The sequence below is a fragment of the Balaenoptera acutorostrata genome, chromosome 12 (genome assembly GCF_949987535.1).
Source record: "Balaenoptera acutorostrata chromosome 12, mBalAcu1.1, whole genome shotgun sequence".
Classification (NCBI taxonomy): domain Eukaryota; kingdom Metazoa; phylum Chordata; class Mammalia; order Artiodactyla; family Balaenopteridae; genus Balaenoptera; species Balaenoptera acutorostrata.
This window is the reverse complement of record NC_080075.1, coordinates 29,498,550-29,521,990: the sequence shown is the minus strand read 5'-3', so window position 1 is coordinate 29,521,990 and position 23,441 is coordinate 29,498,550. Positions and strand designations below refer to the sequence as shown.

At 42.8% G+C, this 23,441-nt stretch overlaps 2 protein-coding genes and 1 pseudogene across 2 annotated transcripts in view; 1 reads left to right on the top strand and 2 right to left on the bottom strand.

Moving 5' to 3' along the window:
• LOC103001698 (uncharacterized) overlaps positions 1–14,875 on the top strand; it is a 187,293-nt gene extending 172,418 nt beyond the window's left edge. The window contains exons 8-10 of the mRNA XM_057557855.1: positions 5,453–5,513; positions 11,642–11,688; positions 12,403–14,875. Of these exons, the coding sequence (XP_057413838.1) occupies positions 5,453–5,513; positions 11,642–11,688; positions 12,403–12,470 (176 nt within the window). The 3' untranslated portion in view covers positions 12,471–14,875. The remainder of the gene's footprint in view (positions 1–5,452; positions 5,514–11,641; positions 11,689–12,402) is intronic.
• On the bottom strand, positions 7,619–8,893 carry LOC130709347 (RING finger protein 11-like; annotated as a pseudogene).
• Positions 14,876–16,996: 2,121 nt separating the features above from the next.
• Positions 16,997–18,979, bottom strand: LOC130709336 (uncharacterized protein C2orf78-like; the record flags this gene model as incomplete). The annotated part of the gene is given in 1 exon segment (XM_057557847.1): positions 16,997–18,979. A coding segment is annotated over 1 exon segment (1,983 nt), but the record flags the coding sequence as incomplete, so codon positions are not given.
• Positions 18,980–23,441: the final 4,462 nt, after the last annotated feature.

The following is a 23,441-nucleotide window of genomic DNA, read 5'->3' as shown; positions in this document are numbered from 1 at the left end:
TATATACAGTGTGGCAGTTACTGTAATCTCCTCCCCCTTGCAAACAGCCACTCTCGCATCTTGGACCTGTAGGACTCTCTGTCTTGCATGCTTGGGTGCAAGGCCAAGCAAAATGAAGAGGAGAATAATTAGAGAAAGAGGAGGACATTGGTGGAGAATTGGGAGCAGGTAAGGTGAAAGGGCACAGGAGAAAAGAGATGCATGGAGGTTTTTTGGTTTCTGTGGGAAACAAGTTGACACACTTGGGCCTCATTTTGTATTCACAGAACAGAGAGTTAACGATATAAGTAGCTAGAGAGTGGAGCAACTGCCACGAAGTCTGTACACTGAAGAGAACAGTCTCACATCTAGTTTTCATTTTGTTTTATGTCATAGTACCTTATTGATAGCATTCACTGGTGTGTTTGTAGAACACAGATGTGTTCAAATGCTCTGGTTTTGTCTACATGGTTATTTCCTTGTCCTATTTGTAAGGAATCCAACATTGTAAGACATATTGCATGTTTTTCTCTTGACGATCGTTGACCTTGAAGCGTCATGAACTAAGTTGAGCTGTTGGATTTTGTGGAGAAACTTTCAAAAGGGTCTGTGAAAAAGGCATTGTGGTGAGTCGCATTATGCACCCGAGCGTAAGGAGCAGATATCTGCCACCAGCCCAACTTGGCCTGGATTGCCTCTGTTTTAGTTCCCCCGGTTAGTGCTTTTCTCCCTAACCACTCTTGTGACTGTGATCATGTGAGTAAGGGCTGAGTTGCTACTGATTTCTGTGTGAGGTAAGCTGGTTTGAGGGAGGAAATCTGTGGACCTAGTCATTTTCCTTGGTGGTAAGCTTTCAGGGGTGCAAAAAGATTGATGTTCCTGGGGACTTTTCTGGTCCCAGGAAGATAGCGCATAGATGGGACCTCCAAAGACACACATTGAATCTTTAGGCCTGTTTTTCCTATTATGAGATACGAGTTTCTTCACTGATGGGGATGATGCTTATCTGAGAAGAAATTGTGAAAGGTGGTGTAGTATAGAGGTGTGGCTTAAGCTTGTAAGTTTTCTTCAAGGTTTTTCCCCTAAGCTTCCTACTTCAGACGGCCTACTTACATGATACTAGTATGTGATGTCAGGCTAACAACTTCCTAAATACCGGCAGGCCAGATCAGTGTCTCTTTTCTCTATATTGCCGTGGAAATCAAGGGTCCCGCCGAAGTTTCCATCGAAACAGTTGATTTGTGTTGTCTCTGGGAATTCTGAAGGGCGTACCGTTGCTTCCTAACCGGTGTCGTTTGGGAGATCTACCTCTGTACGTCCAAATGATTCATTTTGAGGCTTTGCTCATGTGCGCAGTAAACCCTTGAATTCCCTACGACCTTCCTTTCCTCCATCTCATACCCCATTAAGCCCGCTTCAGTTTATCTCCTGCATTTCTTTGGAATCTGTCAGCTCTTCCTCAACATCCTAATACTGAACTTGCCTGTCTGTTGCGACTAGGTCCTAACTAGTGTCCATATATCTTGTTTCCTTCCAATCCATTCTTCACACAAGAAACCTTCGAAGCAAGCTGGAACATTGCTCATAAACATCGCTCACAAACATTGTTTTGAGACTAGAAAACACAGTGTTGGCCTTGAAGACTCTGCGTGGTCTAGAATCCTCTCTGCTCCTCTAGCCCCATCTTGTGCCACTTTTGCCCTCACTTTCTATGCTTCAGATACACTGAATTAACCTTAGTTCTCACTCATCTGACAGAAGTCAGTTGAGATATGATTTTTCACTGTGATTCCTCGCATTAAGGAATTTGATGATCAGGTTTTGTGTGAGGACTAAAACTAAACTGGGAAGTGGAAGAATTGAGTTTCAACCGTTTCAGTCAACACGCACGTATTAATGATACCTACGTATCGAACACCGGGCTAGGTTTCATGAGGGATCCAGAAGTTCTGGCCATCTCTGGTTTTGGATATCCCTTAGTTGTTGAGACCTTTGCGTTGTCTGGTTGCCTTTTGTCTGTTTTCCAGATGGGAAAACAGGAACAAGGGAAGTATAGGTTATTACTAGGTGGGGTTGAACAAGCGGAGCAGCAAACTGCAAAGCTGAAAGAAGAGGGACGTACTCTAGAGGGATATGATTTCCATTTTCAAGGCGCCTGCATCCTGTGCAGGGAGACAGCCTAACATAAAATGTGCCTAACAACAAATATATTGACTTCTTACTAAAAATCTCCAGTTCATGTAACCAAGGGGTTTATACCTTCTCCTTTAAAAGTGATATTCCTGGGACTTCCCTGGTGGTCCAGTGGTGAAGACTCCGCGCTTCCAATGCTAGCAGGCGTGGGTTCAATCCCTGGCTGGGGAGCTAAGATCCCACATGCTGCGCAGCCAAAGAAATGTTTTTCGAAAGTTATATTCCTGTATTATTGAATTTAGTGGTTTAGATTTTGTTTTAACGTTAAGAAGATGACAGTTTATTTACCAGGAACAAACAAAACATAATGTAAAAATAGTTTCCCAGAAACGATGTCCATCATTCTCTTCTTCCCTTTCTACCACAGACTGGTGTTTCATCTTGACGAGTTCTCTGTCAGTCCGTAGGAAAGCTGTCTGGCTTGGAGGTTGCAATCCCAGGGAATTTTTCATCAGCGGGGAAGTCTCCATCACTACAGAGGAATCAAGGGAGAAGTCAGTCCCTGGGAAGTGAGATGCTCCCCCTAAACACCAACACAGCAGTCGTGTACCTTTCAAGGGGTTCAGGGGCAAGATGGGCAAGGCATTTCTGCTAACTCTTCTTAAGGATCATGGACAGTGCCCTATGCTACGAGGTAAGCGGTGACTGTTGTAATTCTTACTGGTGATCATTTCCTGTCACTGATTCTTGGCTTTCTTTGTATTTCATAGGACTGTTGTAAGTCCAATACAAAATGAGTCTTATTTTTAAAAAACACTGAAATGTTTTACAAAGCCTAGCATTCTCATCTAGAGTCCTTTCAATTCTCCCCACTTTCCTGAGAGGCTACGAACACTTCACACCATGAACTAGGAGAGGGGGTAGAGCCCTTTCTGATGAAATATATCAACAAAGACAGAGTCTCAGCCTGCTTGCTCTCTGGACAGGATCTCGGACCACAAGGTCTTAAATCCTGGTATGAATGAAGGAAGTGAGGACAGTTCAACTGGCACTCTCATAACAAGAGTTCTGAAACACCTTCCAAAGAGACTATAGCAGTAGATGAGGGAAGGGAGTGCCACAGTGTGGTATAGTACAGGGGGAATGATCGGCTACAGCAGTGAAAAATGTGGTACCTATTGGTGTGCTCTCGGGGTTCTTGTACATGTAGCATAGATGACCTTTACAGTGGCCCTCCCACCTTCCCTCCTGCATTAGGTGTTCTTTTTTTTTTTTTAATTTATGTTTATTTATTTATTTATTGTTTGAACGTATTTATTCTACGTATTTATTTTCTTGGCTGCACTGGGTCTTCATCGCTGTGCACGGGCTTTCCCTAGTTACGGCTAGCGGGGGCTACTCTTGGTTGCGGTGTGCGGGCTTCTCATCGCGGTGGCTTCTCTTGTAGCGGAGCATGGGCTGTAGGCACGTGGGCTTCGGTAGTTGAGGCTCACGGGCTCTAGAATGCAGGCTCCGTCGTTGTGGCACATGCGCTTAGGTGCTGCACGGCATGTGGGATCTTCCCAGACCAGGGCTCGAACCCGTGTCCCCTGCATTGGCAGGCGCCACCAGGGAAGCCCTAGGTGTTCTTCTATAGAGTCTCAAAACAGAGGGCACTGAGCGAAGGTAGTGGTTATTAAAGGCTCAGGATCTAAATTCTACCTGTCTCTACACCACTTCCCAGCTGTCGATTTGACCCCATTTTTGAACGCCGACCTCATTCTTCAACTTTCTCTGCCGTTTGTATACTCACCTTGAAAACTTGTTTCTGTGATGCGTTGAGCAGACACAGGGTGGCAGATTGCAGAGGTGGAAGCTGGTGGTCGGATATTTGTGGGCTGGATCTCCTTCAGTCCCATTCCCATTTCTGGTTGCACAGAGGCCCTACTTCCTGTGTATGACGCAGAGCCATAGGATTGCGGGCAGGAGCCAAGTTCTCCATACAGTAAAGACCCCAGTGTGCCTTGGTTATAGTAATCTACCTGGCTTCCTTCCTGGTAGGGAAGTGACAGGCGGCTATGCCCCTGATTTGGAATCTGAGATGGTGTTCCCTGAGCAAGCCTGGCAGAAAGCGATGGATATAGAGGGACCATGTTATTGTCGTCTGAAGTTTTATCATACTGGGCTGCCATAAACACGGAGGAAGCAACTGTGTGCCGGTCAGTGAGTGCCAGAGTAAAGTCTCCGAGTGAAGAAGAATTCTTTTCCGTGCTTCCTGTGATGTCCCACTCAAGAACACCTGGATAGGAAGGAGCTGAAGTGGAGATCTGGCTGTGGTCAGTAACTCCAGATAACATAGTCGTGCTAGAATGTTGGTAAAGGTAGGCACTACCCATGAGTGTCTGGAAAGAGGCACCAGTAGCCGATGCCGAATTGACCGCATGAGCAGGGACTGTGGAGAAGTTGCAGACGCTTCGTGTTAGGGAAGTTGCATTGCTACAACAGATTTTTAAGCAACAGAGCAATCCAGCCAAGTTTATATTTTAGAGAGAGAACATCTTCCATGTGGAGGATCAGTTGAAATAGAAGAGATTGTTAGAATTGAAGGGCGGTAGTAATCCAGGCAGGAGATTACGAATGCCAGACACCACCTAGTCACAGACATAGCTTTTGCAGAGATCAGCTACATGTTGTTGTTTTTTATTTACTCTCTCATATAATTTTTTTTAAGTCCTGGACCACAGAATACTGTGGCATAGTTGGAAAAATCTGAGACTCGATTCTAGTCTTTTTTCTGTTTGCCTGCTGTGCAGCTTGGGCTTACGTCTCAAGCCTTACTTTTTCATTGTGAAATAAGAACGGTGCTACTTACCCCGAGAACTCCACAGGCACATAGACCCGTGGCGTGTGAGGAGCAGTGAAGGAGAGAAGGAATGGAAGAGCTTTGGGGGACCCCAAGAGCCCTTCAGAAACCGTTTGTTCTTTTTAATATTGAGCATTAAACTGAAGGCATTCCATTTGTTTCACTCAAAAATAAATTCTATTCTTCTGATAGCCTGTTTTTTTTTTTCCACTCCCTTTTTCTATAGTCAGATCAGTTCCTGATGGGCATTCTCCAGTCCACACTATTGCATCTGATTGGAGGCTATGCAAAATTTCCCAGAGACAATGAATTTTGACTGTATAGTAGTTAATTCTTTATTGTATGTTCCTGCAAAAACACTCTTTTCTTCAGAGTTTTTCCTTTTCAGGATAGTGGTAGTGTTGTGGTAACTAATAAAGGCTACTCTTCAGAAAATTGTATAACTTGTTTTTAGTGTCTCTACTTCGCTTACTTAATTCCATATTCCCTCTTTTCTAGACAGACTTCTTGGTGTCCACTGTACCCATGGTTTCAACAGGACTGGCTACCTCATGTGCAGGTGAGTTGCCAACCCCAAGAGGCAGAGCATGTGTAAATTGTTCTGTTTACAATAGTAATGTAAGCTAATGTAAGCTGAATGCAAAAAATGCAGTCAGAGAAGTGTATGAAGTGGAAGGCAATTTTGCCCCCTACTCCGATGTTACCACCAGTAATAATTTAGCACATATTTTTTCAGACGTAAAAAATGCAGATATAAGCATATACAATGGTCCCTTGGTATCTGCAGGGGGATTGGGTTTAGGACTCCCCATGGATCCGAAAATCCTCGGATGCTCAAGTCCCGTATGTAAAATGGTGTAGTACAGTCGGGCTTCCGTATCTGCAGGTTATGGAACCGTTGGATATACAGAACTGACTGTACCTGTGATTTAATGGTATAGTGTTTTAGACATTCTGGTTTATAATTTAATATATGGAGGACATCTTCCTCTGACAATATTTGGAGACCTCATTCTTATTTATTTATTATTCTTTTTTTTCCTCCAAATTTGCTTTATGTAGTTGGATATAAATAAATGAGCACAAACTTAAGCAAGATACATGTAACAATTTAATAGAACCTGAGACTCGAATTCTTTCAGTGTTTCTCAAACTCATCATGGGGCTTGTAAGAAAAGTAACCAACATGGATACTACTACAGTTGAATGTCAAATCTTTAAGTGCTTATGACATACTAAATTCTTGTATAATGCACTTATGAGGAACCCTTCAAGAGACTTGTGTTTTGTATGTAGCAAAAAGTGTTACGAGTCAAATATTCAACTCAATATAAAATAATAAGAAACACTTCTGATTTGTTAGGTTGAGATTGCTTCTCCTTTTACTAATGAATGATTTTTTTAGCTGTAATATCACTGAGCTGAACAAATATGTCACCTTGGAGTACATAAGGAAAAATAAACACATGCTGAATGGGTAAAACATTACAACTACATCTTTACTAGACCATCTCTACTAACACTTCAGAAGCTTAGAGATTCAGAGTGTTCTTACGTTAATTGCAAGAAAAATAGAAAGAGAGAAATTCCTTCTTTTTTGAGATCACAGCTGTGAAGTCGTGATTATATGAATTCTTCATTTGTGTGCAAAACATGAAACACATTTCTCTTAATTCTCCCTGCTTAGAATTGTCAGTCAACTAGCGGGACTTTCCTTCCAAGAAACAGAGACTGAGATGTGTTTTATATAACTTCAGTAACCTCAGCACTACAATAAGAAGACATGCAGTATCCTTTTGCTGTGCTTCAAGACAACAGGGAAGGAGGTCACAGGAAAGAAGAAATCAAAATTGTTACAACTGAGAAACTGAGAAACGAAACTCATAAGAAAGGGTAATGTTAAACCCCACTTTACTAGAGTTAGTTTCTGGACACATTAGCTCATTTTTTTTATAGAAGAGGGACAGTGAATCTCAGTTGGCTTACAAGCTAGGAGATCACTTTGAATTCTGCATTTCTTAACTGCAAACAGATATAGCACCTGTAACAGGTTATAACTGGTTTTCAGCTGGTTTTCAAGCACAGAGCCAGCCCCAACAGTAATAGTACACTATTTAAAAAGACCTAAGGCAATGAATTCCATTTCCAGTGGAAAGAAAGAATCGTATGGTCTTGGACAAACAATTCTGATGGTTTACTTAACAGTCACTTAGTAGTTCTTCCTTGCTCATAGAACTTTATGACTTTTTTGAGGAGTGAAGCATTCAGCTTGAGTGGATAAATCCTTGTTAGGCTAAGACAATCATTATCATATCCCTCTTTGCCGTGAATTGTCTTATGAATGGTCATATCAATCTGTTTTGGCAAATGAGTAATTAAGGGAAGGCTGTTGTTGTGCTTATGAGAATGATATTTTTCTCTGACAAAAGATAAATAGGCATTAGGAAAATGACCATTTGGGCTCTTTTTCTGCTTCCTCCTTGTTTTGTGAGAATATGATATTTGGTTTTACAGCAGCCATCTTGTGCCCCTGAGATGATCATATGCCAATAATGACAAATGGTAGATTAGAAAGAACCAGCAAAGACAGAAAACAGCAACATCAATAGTAACAACAATCACAGCAAAAGAACAATGGGACCTTAACTTGTGGAGTTCCTAGAAAGTAAAAAATAAGTGCTCTATGTTTATTCTAAAACAAAAAAAGAACTATGCAAACCAGCTTAAAACTCCTTTTTTTGTGCCAGTGTTCTAAAATGTGGCTTTTAATAAAACCTTGACCCAAATGCCAGCAACTTCAGAAAAGAATTTGGGTAGGGGGAAGAAGAAAGTTATCTCACTTAGGAAAAACAACCACTATCTTTATCCTAATCTTTGACACACAATTGAAACATATATAGCTGCTGTAACACTTTACACAATTCCTATGTACTGGAGGAATAACAAGATCTAAATAACAATTATATTTTTCAACACTGGGTGAAGGCTTTACATAAAAATACCATCCTACTTTTTCCCCCTAAATTTCTAAAATATCACGTGCTTTTCCCCAACATCTGCAGCCGTTCAGGAATTTTTAGGAAACTTTCATGCATGATCTTAATTCCTAATCCCTGGCTCTTTGGGCTCAACGACAAAAGATCAAAACCACCAAAAATGATGGTTCACTTGAAGTCAGGTGAGAGACACTGGCTCAGTTAGTCGCGTAGGACAAAAGCAGTGCTGCATCAACTGTCTCCATGCAGGAGGGGCACGTGAAGGATCTCATCAGCCAGTCATCTGTACAGCCCAGGTGATCTGCATACACAGCAGAAATCAAATTGGGTTCTCATAAACAAAGTGCATCATACAGATCACACACTCCCCGATCTTTTTTTTAAATATTTGTTTTATTGTATTTATTCGTTTATTTGGTTGCGCCGGGTCTTAATTGCAGTCGGTGGGCTCCTTAGTTGTGGCATGCAAACTCTTAGTTGCGGCATGCATGTGGGATCTAGTTCCCTGACCGGGGAACGAACCCGGGCCCCCTGCGTTGGGAGTGTGGAGTCTTTAGCCGCTGCACCACCAGGGAAGTCCCCCGGATCCTTTTTTCTGATCCATTTCTTCCAGGGTCATAAACTCCTTCAGGCTGATGCTGTATGAGGCTTATTCTTTGAGCTATCCTAATTTGCTCCTCTCAGCTGAGGTGCTAGGCGAGTCTGACTAGGTGTTGGATGAGAGACCAAAACTGGAACTTGATCCAGATATGGCAGCAGCAGCTCCTGATCCAGCTCCGTCCCCTTGCCAAAGCTAGCCCAGTCGGACTGAGACTTGTGAGGCAGGGAGATGTCATCCGAAGTGGGGGACTTAAGGCAGTTCCCCATCTTCCGGGGCTTGAGTGTGTGATCTGTGTGCTCTTTTGACAGTCTCCCAACCTCTTTCTTTTTTTTTTTTTTTAAATTAATTAGTTTATTTATTTATTTATTTTTGAATTTTTAAAATTTATGTATTTTTTATACAGCAGGTTCTTATTAGTTATTTTATACATATTAGTGTATATATGTCAATCCCAATCTCCCAATTCATCTCACCACCACCGACCCCCGCCCTGCCCCGCGTTCCCCCCTTGATGTCCATACGTTTGTTCTCTACATCTGTGTCTCTATTTCTGCCTTGCAAACCGGTTCTTCTGTACCACTTTTCTAGATTCCACATATATGCATTAATATACAATATTTGTTTTTCTCTTTCTGACTTACTTCACTCTGTATGACAGTCTCTAGGTCCATCCACGTCTCTACAAATGACCCAAGTTCGTTCTTTTTTATCGCTGAGTAATATTCCATTGTATATACGTACCACATCTTCTTTGTCCGTTCATCTGTCGATGGGCATTTAGGTTGCTTCCATGACCTAGCTATTGTGAATAGTGCTGCAGTGAACATTGGGGTGCATATGTCTTTTTGAATTATGGTTTTCTCTGGGTATATGCCCAGTAGTGGGATTGCTGGGTCATATGGTAATTCTATTTTTAGTTTTTAAGGAACCTGCATACTGTTCTCCATAGTGGCTGTATCAGTTTACATTCCCACCAGCAGTGCAAGAGGGTTCCCTTTCCTCACACCCTCTCCAGCATTTGCTGTTTGTAGATTTTCTGATGATGCCCATTCTAAGCGGTGTGAGGTGAGATACCTCATTGTAGTTTTGATTTGCATTTCTTTAATAATTAGTGATGTTGAGCAGCTTTTCGTGTGCCTCTTGGCCATCTGTATGTCTTCTTTGGAGAAATGTCTATTTAGGTCTTCTGCCCATTTTTTGATTGGGTTGTTTGTGTTTTTAATAGTGAGCTGCATGACCTATTTATATATTTTGGAGATTAAATCCTTTGTCTGTTGATTGGTTTTGTTTTGTTTTTTTTAAGGCTGCATTGTTCCTTTGCTTACTGATGAACATGTACAAGTCAGAAGTTTTTGATATTATAAAACATCAAAGTAATGAACATTCCTGTGTGAACATCTTTGAATATATATGCTTTGTCTCAGTTAACTTCACTCAGAATGGGACTTCTGCATCAAGGAGTTTATGCCCTTATGCTTTTTGTGGCTGTTGCTATACTGTACCAATGTATGGTTGTTCATGCAGGAAATACTTATTGAGCATCTGTTATGTTTAAGCACTGTGCTGGGTGCTAGCAAAAAGACATGTGAAATTTTGTGAGTGAAGAGACTTGACCTGCCCTTTGTGAATTCTAGCAGTCCAGAGAGGGAATAGATATTCAAGAATCATACTCTGCATGTAGAATTACAACTCTGACAAGTGCCAAGGAGAGGGACATGGTACCATGAGAGCATATTTTAGGGAGGATTTGATCTCATCATGGAGATTAGAGAAGGTTTAGGGATGTTTCAGCTGATATCTGAAGGATGAGTAGGTATTAACCAGATAGGGACGTTGGGGAGAGATTTCTGAGCATAAGGAATAGCAAAAGACCCTATAAGAGGAAAGCATATGCTGTGTTGGAGGAACTGGCCAGGAAGGTGGGGCCGTTGGGGGAGCATGTCATTATAATGGAGCTGCAAGTGTGGGTAGGAGCTCGATCGTGCAGGCTTCTGTTTAAGGTTTCAGACTTGAAGAGTAATAGAAAACCATTGAACTTTTTTTGTTGAAGGTGAGTGTGTGGAACCTACCCAATTGCATTTTCAACCTATCGTTTTGCTACCGAGTGGAGAATACACTGCAGGGAGAAAGAGTGGAAGCGAGGAAACAAGTTAGGAGGAGCCTTGTGTAGAAATTGGGGATAATGGTGGCTTGGACCAGGGTATGGTGGTCATTTTGGTGGAAAGATGTGGACAGATTCTAGAGGTATGTAGGCAGTATCATTGTCAGCACTGGTGGTGGGTTGAGGATGAGGGTGAGGGAGAAATAGCTGTCAGTGATGGTGATTCCTAAGTTTCTGGCTCCTATGGTTGGTTAGATAGGGTTTTTTAGATATGATGTTAATATTTGTCCTAATTTGTCTTTTGTTATTTGTTGGTTCTTGATGAATACTCTGTCATATTAAGTCTCCTGTTTTTAGTGACTGAAACTGACCGTTGTATGTTATCAGATAACTTTTTAACATCTGCCAGTTTGGTCCTGTATTTTATTCTCTTTCATTTACTAATTAAATTGTTGTATTAATGTAAATAACTATATTAATAGATTTTCTAAAGTTGCGTTATCCTTGCATCCTTGGCCCTTGGAATAAAGCCTTTTTTTGTTTTTTGGCTGTGTTGGGTCTTTGTTTCTATGCGAGCGCTTTCCCTAGTTGCGGCAAGCGGGGGCCACTGTTCATCGCGGTGGGCGGGCCTCTCACTATCGCGGCCTCTCTTGTTGCAGAGCACAGGCTCCAGACGCGCAGGCTCAGTAGTTGTGGCTCACGGACCCAGTCGCTCCGGGGCATGTGCGATCTTCCCAGACCAGAGCTCGAATCCGTGTCCCGTGCATTGGCAGGCAGATTCTCAACACCGCGCCACCAGGGAAACTCGGAATAAAGCCTTTGTGTAGTCATGGTATATATCATTCTTTAATAATTATTGATTAGATATGCTGATATTTTCTTAGGATTTTTCTATCTATATTTGTAAAGCACAATTGGACCTTTTTTTGCAAAAACTTGATTTTCTTTCCTTTTTATTTACAAATGACTCGAATTTTGTTCTTTTGTAGATATTTGATTGATGTAGAAGGCATGTGGCCAGATGATGCAATTGAATGTAAGTATAAGGGTTGTCACTACTTTTCCCTTGTTATAAAATTTGAAGGTAGAAATGTAAGGGAATTTCTCAAATTTTGGAAAAATAGAAAAGTCTGTAATTCATTTGTTCTGACATACGATAACCTTTTACCAAAAGTTTATAAAGGCATGTATCTGGAAATAGCAAGATATAATAGCCTGAATAATTAGTCAGTGGATTTCAGCATTTTTTTTCCTTTTTTAAATTTATTTAATTAATTAATTTACTTTTGATATTATATCCACTGCCCCACCAAGGAAGTCCCTTTTTCTTCCTTCCTTCCTTCCTTCCTCCGTTCCTTCCTTCCTTCCTTCCTTTAAAGCTCCAAGTCATTTAAAATACATGACTTCTTACTAAAAATCTCCAGTTCATGTAACCGAGGGGTTTATAACTTCTCCTTTAAAAGTGATATTCCTGGGACTTCCCTGGTCGTCCAGTGGTTAAGACTCTGCGCTTCCAATGCAGCAGGCCTGGGTTCAGTCCCTAGTTGGGGAGCTAAGATCCCACGTGCTACGCAGCCAAAGAAATTTTTTTCAAAAATTATATTCCTGTATTATTGAATTTAGTGGTTTAGATTTTTTTTTTTAATGTTTAGAAGATTTCAATTTCTTTACCAGGAACAAACAAAACATCATGTAAAACTAGTTTTCCAGAAACGATTTCCATCATTCTCTTCTTCCCTTTCTCCTGCAGACTGGTGTTTTATCTTTACAAGTTCTCCGTCATTCCATAAGAAAGCTGCTCGTCTTCTGGTTTCATAAGAGATGGTGAACAGTGGTAAAATATCCAGTTGACCCGAAATTTCTAGGGTACACTTAAGGGAGCGAATGATGGGGTGGAATGTTGGGGCAGAGTGAGAGATACAGATTCTGGTGAGACTGAGAGTCATGCACAAAAATTACTGGGCTGTGGTGAAGGGAGAACAAAACTAAATCAGGTTCCTGCTGGTGGACAGGAAGCCAAAATGAAGAAGAATGGTGCATAGCTGGGCAGTGTAATTAGGCCCCTAAGTGCTGTGTCTTCTGATAGTAATTATGAACAGAAACCAAATAATAGTGACTAATAACATGGAGGTGACCAATCCTTGAGAGCTGAGGCAGAGAGAAGGAAAGATGGCATTATGCCTTGTCTCTGGTTCCTTGAGTTTCCCAGGCTGGTTTGTGACCAATCTTGGGTGAAATCATAACTAAGTCATTTCTGCTAAGGGGATCAGCTTTCGTGGGGTCCTTTCTCTGCACTCTGTCCAATGATAAAGCCCACTGGTTTATGCCTCCTGGAAAACAGTTATTCCAAAGCAGTATAAGTGAAGCATTGATGAAACAGCCATGAAGAACATGTTTCCACATGGCCTCGCACCACCTTTTCAAAGTGCTGTAAAACTTTTTTCATCCAAAAATCAGTAACAGAAAAGGATTGGGATCAAATCCCGTACAGAGGTAGTGTAAGAAAAAAGAGAATAAGGAGCAGAATAGCATCTCTTCAGACAATAAAATCAAGTTGGAAAAGACAGGTCCACAAAACAGATCAAAACTGTAACCTATTATTTCAAAGTGGGCTAAAAGATGTTAGGAAAAACAGTGCGAAAGATGAAAGAACATGGATCGAGGAGGGAATGGGAAGTTATTGTTTAGTGGCTATAGAGTCTCTGTTTGGGATGGTGAAAAAGTTCTGGAAATGGAAAATGCTGATAAATGCCACCTATGGGTGTTTGGTTTTAGTTGATCTTCTTCCATGAAAGGGTTTGGAGAGATTCAGAAACTATGCTGCTGCCTCCATCTTTCTGATGTCCTGCTCAATCTTTTGACATAATTATTTTGAATTTGCACAGTGGTGATGGTTGCACAGCATTGTGAATGTATTTAATGTCACTGAATTGTATACTTGAAAATGGTTGAAATAATAAATTTTGTTTTATGTATATTTTACCATAATAAAAAAAAGATGAAAGAACAGCATAAACCAGAATTAGGTAAGATGATAGAACTCAAGACAGAATTCAAAATAAAAGAAAAAAGTTTCAGAAATGAGGACTAAATTTAAAATAATACAAGAGTGGGGACTTCCCTGGTTGTCCAGTGGTTAAGAATCCACCTTGCAATGCAGGGGATGCAGGTTCGGTCCCTGGTTGGGGAACTGAGATCCCACATGCTGCAGGGCAACTAAGCCCGCACGCCGCAACTACTGAGCCCACGTGCTCTGGAGCCCACGCGCCACAACTGGAGAGCCCACGAGCCGCAAGGAAGAGCACGCACTGCAACAAAGAGCCCACGTGCTGCAACTAATACCCGACACCTCCAAAAATAAATGTTAATTAATTAAATAAATTAAATAAAATAATACGAGTGAATGAACATAATGGATAATGCCTTAAGAGAAACAAACAAGAAGAGGAAAAAATTTTTTTAAATCAAAAAGAAGATAAAAAGAATTTTAGAGAAAAGGCAAACATAAAAGATAGGCAAAAAAGAGTCAGGACAGCTCTGAAAAGAGAAATAGAAATACGTATAAGGGGCTTTCCTGGTGGTGCAGTGGTTAAAAATCCTCCTGCCGGGCTTCCCTGGTGGCGCAGTGGTTGAGAATCTGCCTGCCAATGCAGAGGACACGGGTTCGAGCCCTGGTCTGGGAAGATCCCACATGCCGTGGAGCAGCTGGGCCCGTGAGCCAAAATTACTGAGCCTGCGCGTCTGGAGCCTGTGCTCCGCTACAAGAGAGGCCGCGATAGTGAGAGGCCCGCACACCGTGATGAAGAGTGGCCCCCGCTTGCCACAACTAGAGAAAGCCCTCGGACAGAAACGAAGACCCAACACAGCCATAAATAAAATAAATAAAAATAAACATAGACTAATCATTAAAAAAAAAAAAAAAAAAAGAGGCCCGTGGAGGTCGTGGGAATTTGAGCTCTCATTTGGAAAAAAAAAAAAAAAAAAAAAAGAATCCTCCTGCCAATGCAGGGGATATGGGTTCGATCCCTGGCCCAGGAAGATCCCACATGCCGTGGAGAAGCTAAGCCCGTGAGATACAACTAGTGAAGCCCACGCGCCTAGAGCCCGTGCTCGGCAACACGAGGAGCCACCGCAATGAGAAGCCCGCTTGCCGCAACTAGAGAAAGCCTGTGCACAGCAACAAAGACCCAAAGCAGCCAAAAATAAATAAATAAATACATTAATATATATATATATATATATATATATATAGTATAAGAATCTGTTATACCATAAAAGTGACATTTCAAATCAGTGGGACAGATTAGTCAATAAATTGTGATACATAAATGTTGGGGTATAAGTATTTCTCAGGAAGGATCCACAGCACGGCCAAAGCAGATGTCTCTGAGGAGGGAAATGTGTGGCTGGGGAACGTGGGGAAAAGGGTCACTTTTCATTGAATACCCTTGTGTACCTTTTCTAGTGTTCTGTCATGTGAATCTATTACCTCTGAAGTTTGCCTGAGTTCAAACCCCAGTTCCCCCAATTGCTAGCTCTTAATCTTGGGCAAACTCTTCACACTCTCCAAGCCTCTTTATCTGTGCAATAAGGTCAGTAACTTAGCCTGGTGCTGCCTGGCACAGAATAAACTCTCAAAAAATGGACATTATTAGTGAAAAAAACCCAAATGCCCATCAGTGGATGAATGGATTTTTTAAATGTGGTGTATATGTGAAATATTATACAGCCATAAAAAGGAATGAAGTACTAACACATGCTACGACATGGACGAACTTGAAAACATTATGCTAAGTGAAAGAAGCCAGAGACAGCGGTCACATTTGTATTATTTCATGAACTGTCCAGAAAAGGCAAAACCATAGCGACAGAAAGCAAATTAATGGTTGCCAGGACTGAAGGAAGAGGGGATGAAGAGTGCCTGCTGATGCTTAAGGGGGCTTCTTTTTGGGGTGATGAAAACGTGATGGGTTAGATGCCGGTGATGGTTGCATAGGCTTGTGGATGTACTAAATGACACTGAATTTGCAGTTTCAGAAGGTGAATTTTATGGCATGTGAATAACATCTCAAAAAAATAATTTTGAAACTGAAAATTGCCCATTTTCCCATAGTCACTATCCACTGTCTCCATCTCTCCCTTCTCCCCACTGCATTCCTTTTCACGCCCACCCCTGCCGCTCTCTCCCATCGTCACTCCCTCGAGCTGCCCCACGAGGCCTCCCAGGGAGCCTCTGAACCCCTGGGCGCCTGCGTCCTGTGGCTGTTGCAGCTGCTGCCCAGTGCGCGTGCCCCCACCACTCTCACCCGTGAGAGTGGACGCTTGCGTCGGATTTTTTCTCATGCGTTTCAGTTGATGGTGATGCTTACAAAAGGCGGCACGTGCCCTGCTCAATGGAGGAAGCCCCTCAAGTTAATATTTAGGCCCCTCCAGAAGTTTGATCTCGTCCACCAGTAACGTCAGGATGCTGTGCTATGAAAGCCAGCTTGGCCGCCTACGGGCATCTGCAAATACAGAGGACTTCAGAGGCATTTGGGCCTCAAATTGAGTCCTTGTACCTCCACATGGGATGTGACCTCAGCCCTTTGCTGCACCTCTGTAAGTGAAGTGGCACAGGAATACCGGCCTTGCCTGTCGTTGCCAAGGTTAACTGAATAGTGCATTGGCTCCCCTCGTGCTTAGGTGTTGAGTACATCGTGATTTACATACCAAGCCCTATTCGTGGGCCTCTTGATGCAGCAGTTCCGTTGGCTCTGCCCCTGTCGTCAGCTGCCCCTAGGATAACTGTGAGCCCTAGCCACTTCTCTGGTAGATTTCCCTATTCCCCCACTATAATCACACGTGAATAAGGCAACTCAAACCTTTCAGAGATGTGTCCTGAACCTCTTGTTTTCTGAAATACCTATCTGGTGGTTGTGAGACTGAAGGCCAACGTCCCCAAGAGACTTTTTCTATTTCTCCTAGTAAAGCTAGACTCATCTTCTGTCCCCTTCAACTCTCCTCAAATTGTGTTCTTTCAACCCAGACCTCTGACCCTGCTTTTTACTTCTGCCATTTCATCCTCACTCCTGCTTCCTTTCCTAAATCCATACCTCTCTGTTGGCCTTCCTAGGCCTGGGCCAAGTTCCTTCCTCTTTCCTCAGTGTTTACCCCTTTCCTTCATTCTCCCATCCAACTTTCAGTCCTTCCTTTCTCACGCCCCAGTTAGCAGCATCTCAAAATTCTTAAGGTTTATTACTCATCTAGTCATTGTATTCCATTTACTTATTCAGTTCTATACCTATCTTACCTATGTATGGAAGAACAGCTGGTAGCCAAGGTGGCACCAAGAATCCCAGCAGCTCTCACTTGACGTATCCGTAGTAGTCAGCAATTTCCATTTGTTTTTCCCTCTCGGTGAGAAATGGCAGCTTCCCCAAAGAGGTGTATCTGGCAGCATTCTCCCGTTGTTGTTGAGCCCGCCTCTTCATGGCCTCTCGCTCTGGCCTCTGCTCTTGTTCGATGGGCTTTGACATGACTGGCTCAGGCACATTGGGTTCCCTCCATGGAACTCGTTGCTTGCTGAAGTCTTGGAGTAGAAATTGGGTTTGGAGCTTGGGTGGGGACTGGCGCTTAGTCCCAGCAGGGGGAATAGGCTCGCGCTGGAGAGAAGCGCCAGATGAAGTTTGGTAGGGTGCAGGCCTAGGAGCAGCGGACTGAGGGACACGGGGCTGGGTATGGTTGGTCCAAGCCGGTTGGGTTGGGTTGGTCACAGTTGGCTGAGCTGGTTTGGCGGGACCTGGCAAAGAGGCAGGAGCTGGCTGGGATGAATTGACTGCAGCAGGTTGAGCTGAGTCAGTAGAACCAGGCTGGGCACGGTAAGCCCCAGCAGGCCGACGTGAGGCCAGAGACTGTGGCCTCCGAGGAGCGGGTCGAGCTTGAGGCTTGTCCCAGGCAGAAAAAGGCAGAGGTATCAACTTGACCTTCCCAGGAGGAGGCCGCTCATACTGGGATGGAGATGGACACTCTGTTTCAGCACTGCTGTCTGGTTTCTGGGCTTCGACTTGAGTTTTCTCAGCACTCTTCCCCTCACGTGGGGTATGCCGCCATGGCTGGATAGCTGGGGGTGGCTGGGGGTCTTTGGGGTTGCTTGAATTTCCCAAGAGCCGACAGGAAGAGAACCCAGTTTTCGTCTCATTCTTCCTCCCCAGCGCATGAAGAACCTTCACAGACTCCAGCATGCGCACGCCAAGGGAGGTTCGAGGCTTTTGCAAGCTCTCTTGGAGAAGCTCAGTTTGGTGTTCCTTTCGCTTCGTGTTGGGGATTGCTGGCTTCTCTTCTGCCTTGACTTTGTTCCCTGACTGCTTGTTCTCTTCAGCCTTGTTTCTTCCTCTGGTCCTTTTGGTCTTTTCCTGCCCGTGGCTCTTAGTTTTGCTGACCTTTCTGGATGCAGCTTTCTGAGGTTTGCCTTGCGAGTGCTTGGCCGTGTTCACAGGAGCCCTGTCACTGACTGCAGCATTGCATAGAACCACTTCTCCCCCTAACAGGCACTCTGGATTCTTTGGCTGGCTTTTGGCCTTGGGAGCACCACTGATAGGCTCAGAGGCTTTCTGTTTGTTCTTCCTGGGTTGATCAGAGGGAACCTTTACGACACTTGGCTTTTCCTGCACCTGATTCACCTTAAAGGCTCTGGTATCTTTGGCTTTGATCCCGTTGGAACCTTGGGATTGATCAAGATCTTTCAAAGAACTAAAGAGCTGGGGAAGGTGAATATCCTCCGCCAGTGTAGTAATGTCTGCAAAACCACTGCTAGATTCGATCCCATTTTCAAGTGTCCCTAGGTCCTGACGACTGCGGCTGTTCTCTCTCAGATCAGCATTTTCAGAACCAGGCTGCTCCTCTTGGCTGAGGGGATCGGTGCAGGCCAGCGGCTGGTGAATATCAGGGATTCCTAAAGGGAGTAGTGGAGGATCTTGGTTTTCTTTTGGGATGTGTTAGGCATCCAGAATCTTTGAAAGCTTGGTTTTAGTATCATCCACGTTCTTACTCTCTATTTGTCCCTGGCTTGGAGCTGGAGGCAGGGCCAGGAGACGACTGGAACTCTGGATTGGAGCTGTCACTGAGATGTCCCCAAGTTCAGGTGTTGGGTTACTCTTAAGTACCTGAATATGTCTGCTACTGCAGGTCTTGGGGAGTTCTTGAGTTTGTGTCACACAAAATGTCTGGCTTGGAGGTTGCAATCCCAGGGAATTTTTCATCACCAGGGATGTCTCCGTCACTACAAAGGAATCAAGGTAAAAGTCAGTCCCTGGTAAGTGAGATGCTCCCACTAAACTCCAACACAGCAATCATGTACCCTTCAAGGTACATGATTGCTGTGTTGGTGTTTAGGGGCAAGATGGGCGAGGCAGTTCTAGTAACTCTTCTTAAGGATCATGGACAGTGCCCTATGCTACGAGGTAAGCGGTGACTGTTGTAATTCTTACTGGTGATCATTTCATGTCACTGATTCTTGGCTTTCTTTGTATTTCATAGGACTGTTGTAAGTCCAATACAAAATGAGTCTTATTTTTAAAAAACACTGAAATGTTTTACAAAGCCTAGCATTCTCATCTAGAGTCCTTTCAATTCTCCCCACTTTCCCGAGAGGCTAAGAACACTTCACACCATGAACTAGGAGAGGGGGTAGAGCCCTTTCTGATGAAATGTATCAACAAAGACAGAGTCTTAGCCTGCTTGCTCTCTGGACAGGATCTCGGACCACAAGGTCTTAAATCCTGGTATAAATGAAGGAAGTGAGGACAGTTCAACTGGCACTCTCATAACAAGAGTTCTGAAACACCTTCCAAAGAGACTATAGCAGTAGATGAGGGAAGGGAGTGCTACAGTGTGGTAGTACAGGGGGAATGATCGGCTACAGCAGTGAAAAATGTGGTACCTATTGGTGTGCTCTCGGGGTTCTTGTACATGTAGCATAGATGACCTTTACAGTGTCTCTCCCACCTTTCCACCTGCATTAGGTGTTCTGTTTGTTTTTTTTTTTATTTGTTTATTTATTTTTTGAACTTATTTATTTTATGTATTTATGTTTTTGGCTGCACTGGGTCTTCATTGCTGTGCACGGGCTTTCTCTAGTTGCGGCTAGCGGGGGCTACTCTTGGTTGCGGTGTGTGGGTTTCTCATCGCGGTGGCGTCTCTTGTTGCGGAGCATGGGCTCTAGGCGCGTGGGCTTCGGTAGTTGTAGCTCATGGGCTCTAGAATGCAGGCTCAGTAGTTGTGGCACATGGGCTTAATCGCTCCACGGCATGTGGGATCTTCCCAGACCAGGGCTCGAACCCGTGTCTCCGCATTGCATTGACAGGCGGATTCTTCACCACGGCGCCACCAGGGAAGCCCTAGGTGTTCTTATATAGAGTCTAAAAACAGAGAGCACTGAGCGAAGGTAGTGCTTATTAAAGGCTCAGGATCTAAATTCTACCTGTCTGTACACCACTTCCCAGCTGTAGATTTGACCCCATTTTTGAATGCTGACCTCATTCTTCAACTTTCTTGCTGTTTGTGGGGCTTGCACTTTGGCATTTTCTTAAAAGCTAAACATAAACTTACCATATGACCCAGCAATTCCAGTCCTACGTATATATGCAAAAGAAATGAAAACATATGTCCACAGAAAAACTTTTACAAAAATGTTCATAGCAGCATGATTCACGTTACCCGAAAAAAAAAAAAAAATGTAACAATCCAAATGTCCAACAACTGGCAACTGGATAAAGAAAATATGTTAGAGCCAAACAATGGAATACTAACCAGCAATAAGAAGGAGTACTGGTACACACTGTAACAAGGATGAATCTTGAAAACATCATGCTAAGAAGCTAGATGCAAAGACTAGATATTATATAATTCTATTTACATGAAATGTGCATAAAAGGAAAAAGGCAGATTGGAGGTTGTCTGGGGCTGGGAATGTGGATTGATTGCAAACAGGTATAAGGGACTTTTCTGGGTAACAGAAGTGTTCTAAAACTGGATTGTGGTGATGATTGCACAGCTCTGTAAATTTACTAAAAATAATTGAATTGTATACTTAAAATGGATGTATTTTATGGTATGTAAATTAAACTTCTATAAAGTGTTTTAAAAATCTCTGTAAAGATATGCAAGAACAAGTCACACTGAGTAGCTCTGGAAAGGAAAGATGGGTGCCTGGGAAACGGGAGAGGGAAGACACTTTATCAAATACTCCTTTATATATTTTTAATTTTGTACCATGTATTATCAGTTTAAGAAATGAGAATAAACAAAACAAAAACTTACAAGGAAGAGTGTGGCAATAAAGGTTTAATGGCTTTGGTGAGTTCAATAGGAGTAAAACATATGTTAGGCCATAGAAATGTTCTAGCTTACAGAAAGGAAGATGATAAATCCTCTGTCACCATCTGAAGCACAACATGCTTAGTTCAAAGGGACATGCTTAAAAACAGGATGTCAACAAATAGACCCAGAAGCTGTCAACTTAGGAAAGGGGAGTAGAAAGGATGACCTGTGAGAAATGGTTCAAAGAGTGAAGACCTGAGGGAAAATACTTCAGGGAAGGAAGTGGGGACCTGAGAGGTAGAAGATGAGGTCTCTTTTGTGCCTTCAGAGAGCAGAACTGGAAGCAGAGCCAGGAAATCTAGTACAGGCAGATTTTGGATCTTTTTAAGTTTTAAAACCTTTGCCAGCTGGAGCCTTAGACAAATGAAACAAGTTGCCAATGAGCGGCAAGCGAGTGGTGGAGCTGTTGAAGCAGAGGCTGGAGCACCCTGTGGAGCAGAGGCAGCGGAAGTGTTTGACGGTCCCTTCCGAGAACGAGTCTGAGAACCTCTGGCACTTCCAGAGGACATGGTATGCACCGCTGGGTGTAAAGCACACACGTTTACATCTGATTAAATGAGGAGCCTTGGTGTGTGTGTTTCTGCTTCTAGTTTCAATCTTTCTGATTCAGTTCATTCCTGCCTATAAAACGGTAAACATTTAAAAATAGAAAATAGTCTAAAAATAAATTCTTTCTCAACAAAATGTATCTAGTTAGCCCTCTAGGATGGTGAAAATCAAAAGGACAGACGACAACAAGTGTTTTCAAGGATGTGGAGAAATGGGAACCTTCACACATTGCTGCTAGGAATGCAAAATGGTAACAATACTTTGCATAACAGTCTGGTAGTTCCTCAAATGGTTAAATATAGAGTTAACCGTATTATCCAGAGTATATCCATTCGTCGGCCTATGCCCAAAAGAGATGTCAAATACGTCCACACAAAAACTTGTACATGGATGTTCACAGCAGCTTTGTTAATAGTAGCCAAGCAGTGGAAGAAATGCAAATGTCCAGTAACTGATGAATAGATAAGTGAAATATGTGCATTCATATGATGTGGCCATAAAAAGGAATGAATACATGCTCCAATGTAGATGAACTCTGAAAATATTAAGTGAAAGAAGCCAGTCACAAAAGATCACATGTTGTATGATTCCATTTACATGAAATGTCCAGAATAATGAAATCTATAGAGACAGAAAGCAGATTAGTAACCACAGCCGAGGCAGGGGCTGGGGCAGGGGTGGGAGATTGGGAGAAATGAGTGACTGCTAATGTACGTAGGGTGCTTATGGTAGGTGTTGAAAATGTCTTTAAATTGGGGTGATGGTTGCACAACTCGGTGAATACACTAAAACACACTTAACTGTACGCTTTAAATCGGTGACTGTTATGGTATGTTAAGGATCTCAAGAAAGCTGTAACAATGTGTTTATTCATGTACGCAAACTGAAATACATGTCGATTATGAAGCCTTATTTGGAGAAAAAAGCTTCTCGGGCTCTCTGTTCTTACATCTTCTGTTACTGAATCAGGGGTACAAGAACAATGGAAGGTGACCAACAGCGCCATTTCCATTTAACAGTGGACAGTCCGAACAAAAATGTGGGCGCTGGGTATTGTACGTTTGGTGCAGCGCTACACACACTACGGCTAGCGCTAAGTGCAAACCATCAGAACCGTGCCGTCACGCTACTTTGACTTCCACAGATTCAATCAATAACCACAATTCACAGGTCTGCACTGTGTGTGACAATTTGTGCTGAGGACCCACCATGGGATAGAACATAGAATTGTTGCTGAATTCATTTACAGATGCTGTCGGTAAACCACAACAATCCACTTTCCTTAGTCCGTGGGAGAGTCTCAGGCATTTCCTCTAATGATCTCATCATCCCTTAGCGCCTGGATGTGAATCAACCCACTCTGTTCTCTGCAACTGGGCTTACACATAAAGATGGAAGTGACTACAAGTCAACTCACATTATCAGCTACCATGATTTAAGCTTTCTGTTGCAGAGAGTCTTGAAAGGAGATACACACTGGCTTCTTCTGTTATAATTTCTATTATTGTGAGAGTAAACTCACCTGTTAATGCCTTATTACAACTGGGGAAAAAGTAACTGCCACCATCTCAGAGATGTTTCAGGCTTTTTGTAGTATTTAGTTTAATTAAAATCTAGGTGAAATTCATTCCCGTGTTCATTGATCAGACAAACCATCATAGAGACCCAGGGGGCGGGGGGGAAAGCGCTTTTCAATTAAATAATGACTTTTTAGGTGGAAACTGAGCTTAGGAAAACATCTCTAATATAGGAAAAAGGCTGTATTTTCTTACATCACCTTATACAGCTATTCTTCATGTATGAAGATTGTTAACTGCTGACCTTCTGCCGGCAAGGTGCCTGCTGAAAGATGCTTTTCTTTCAGAAAAATGGGTTTATGCTAAT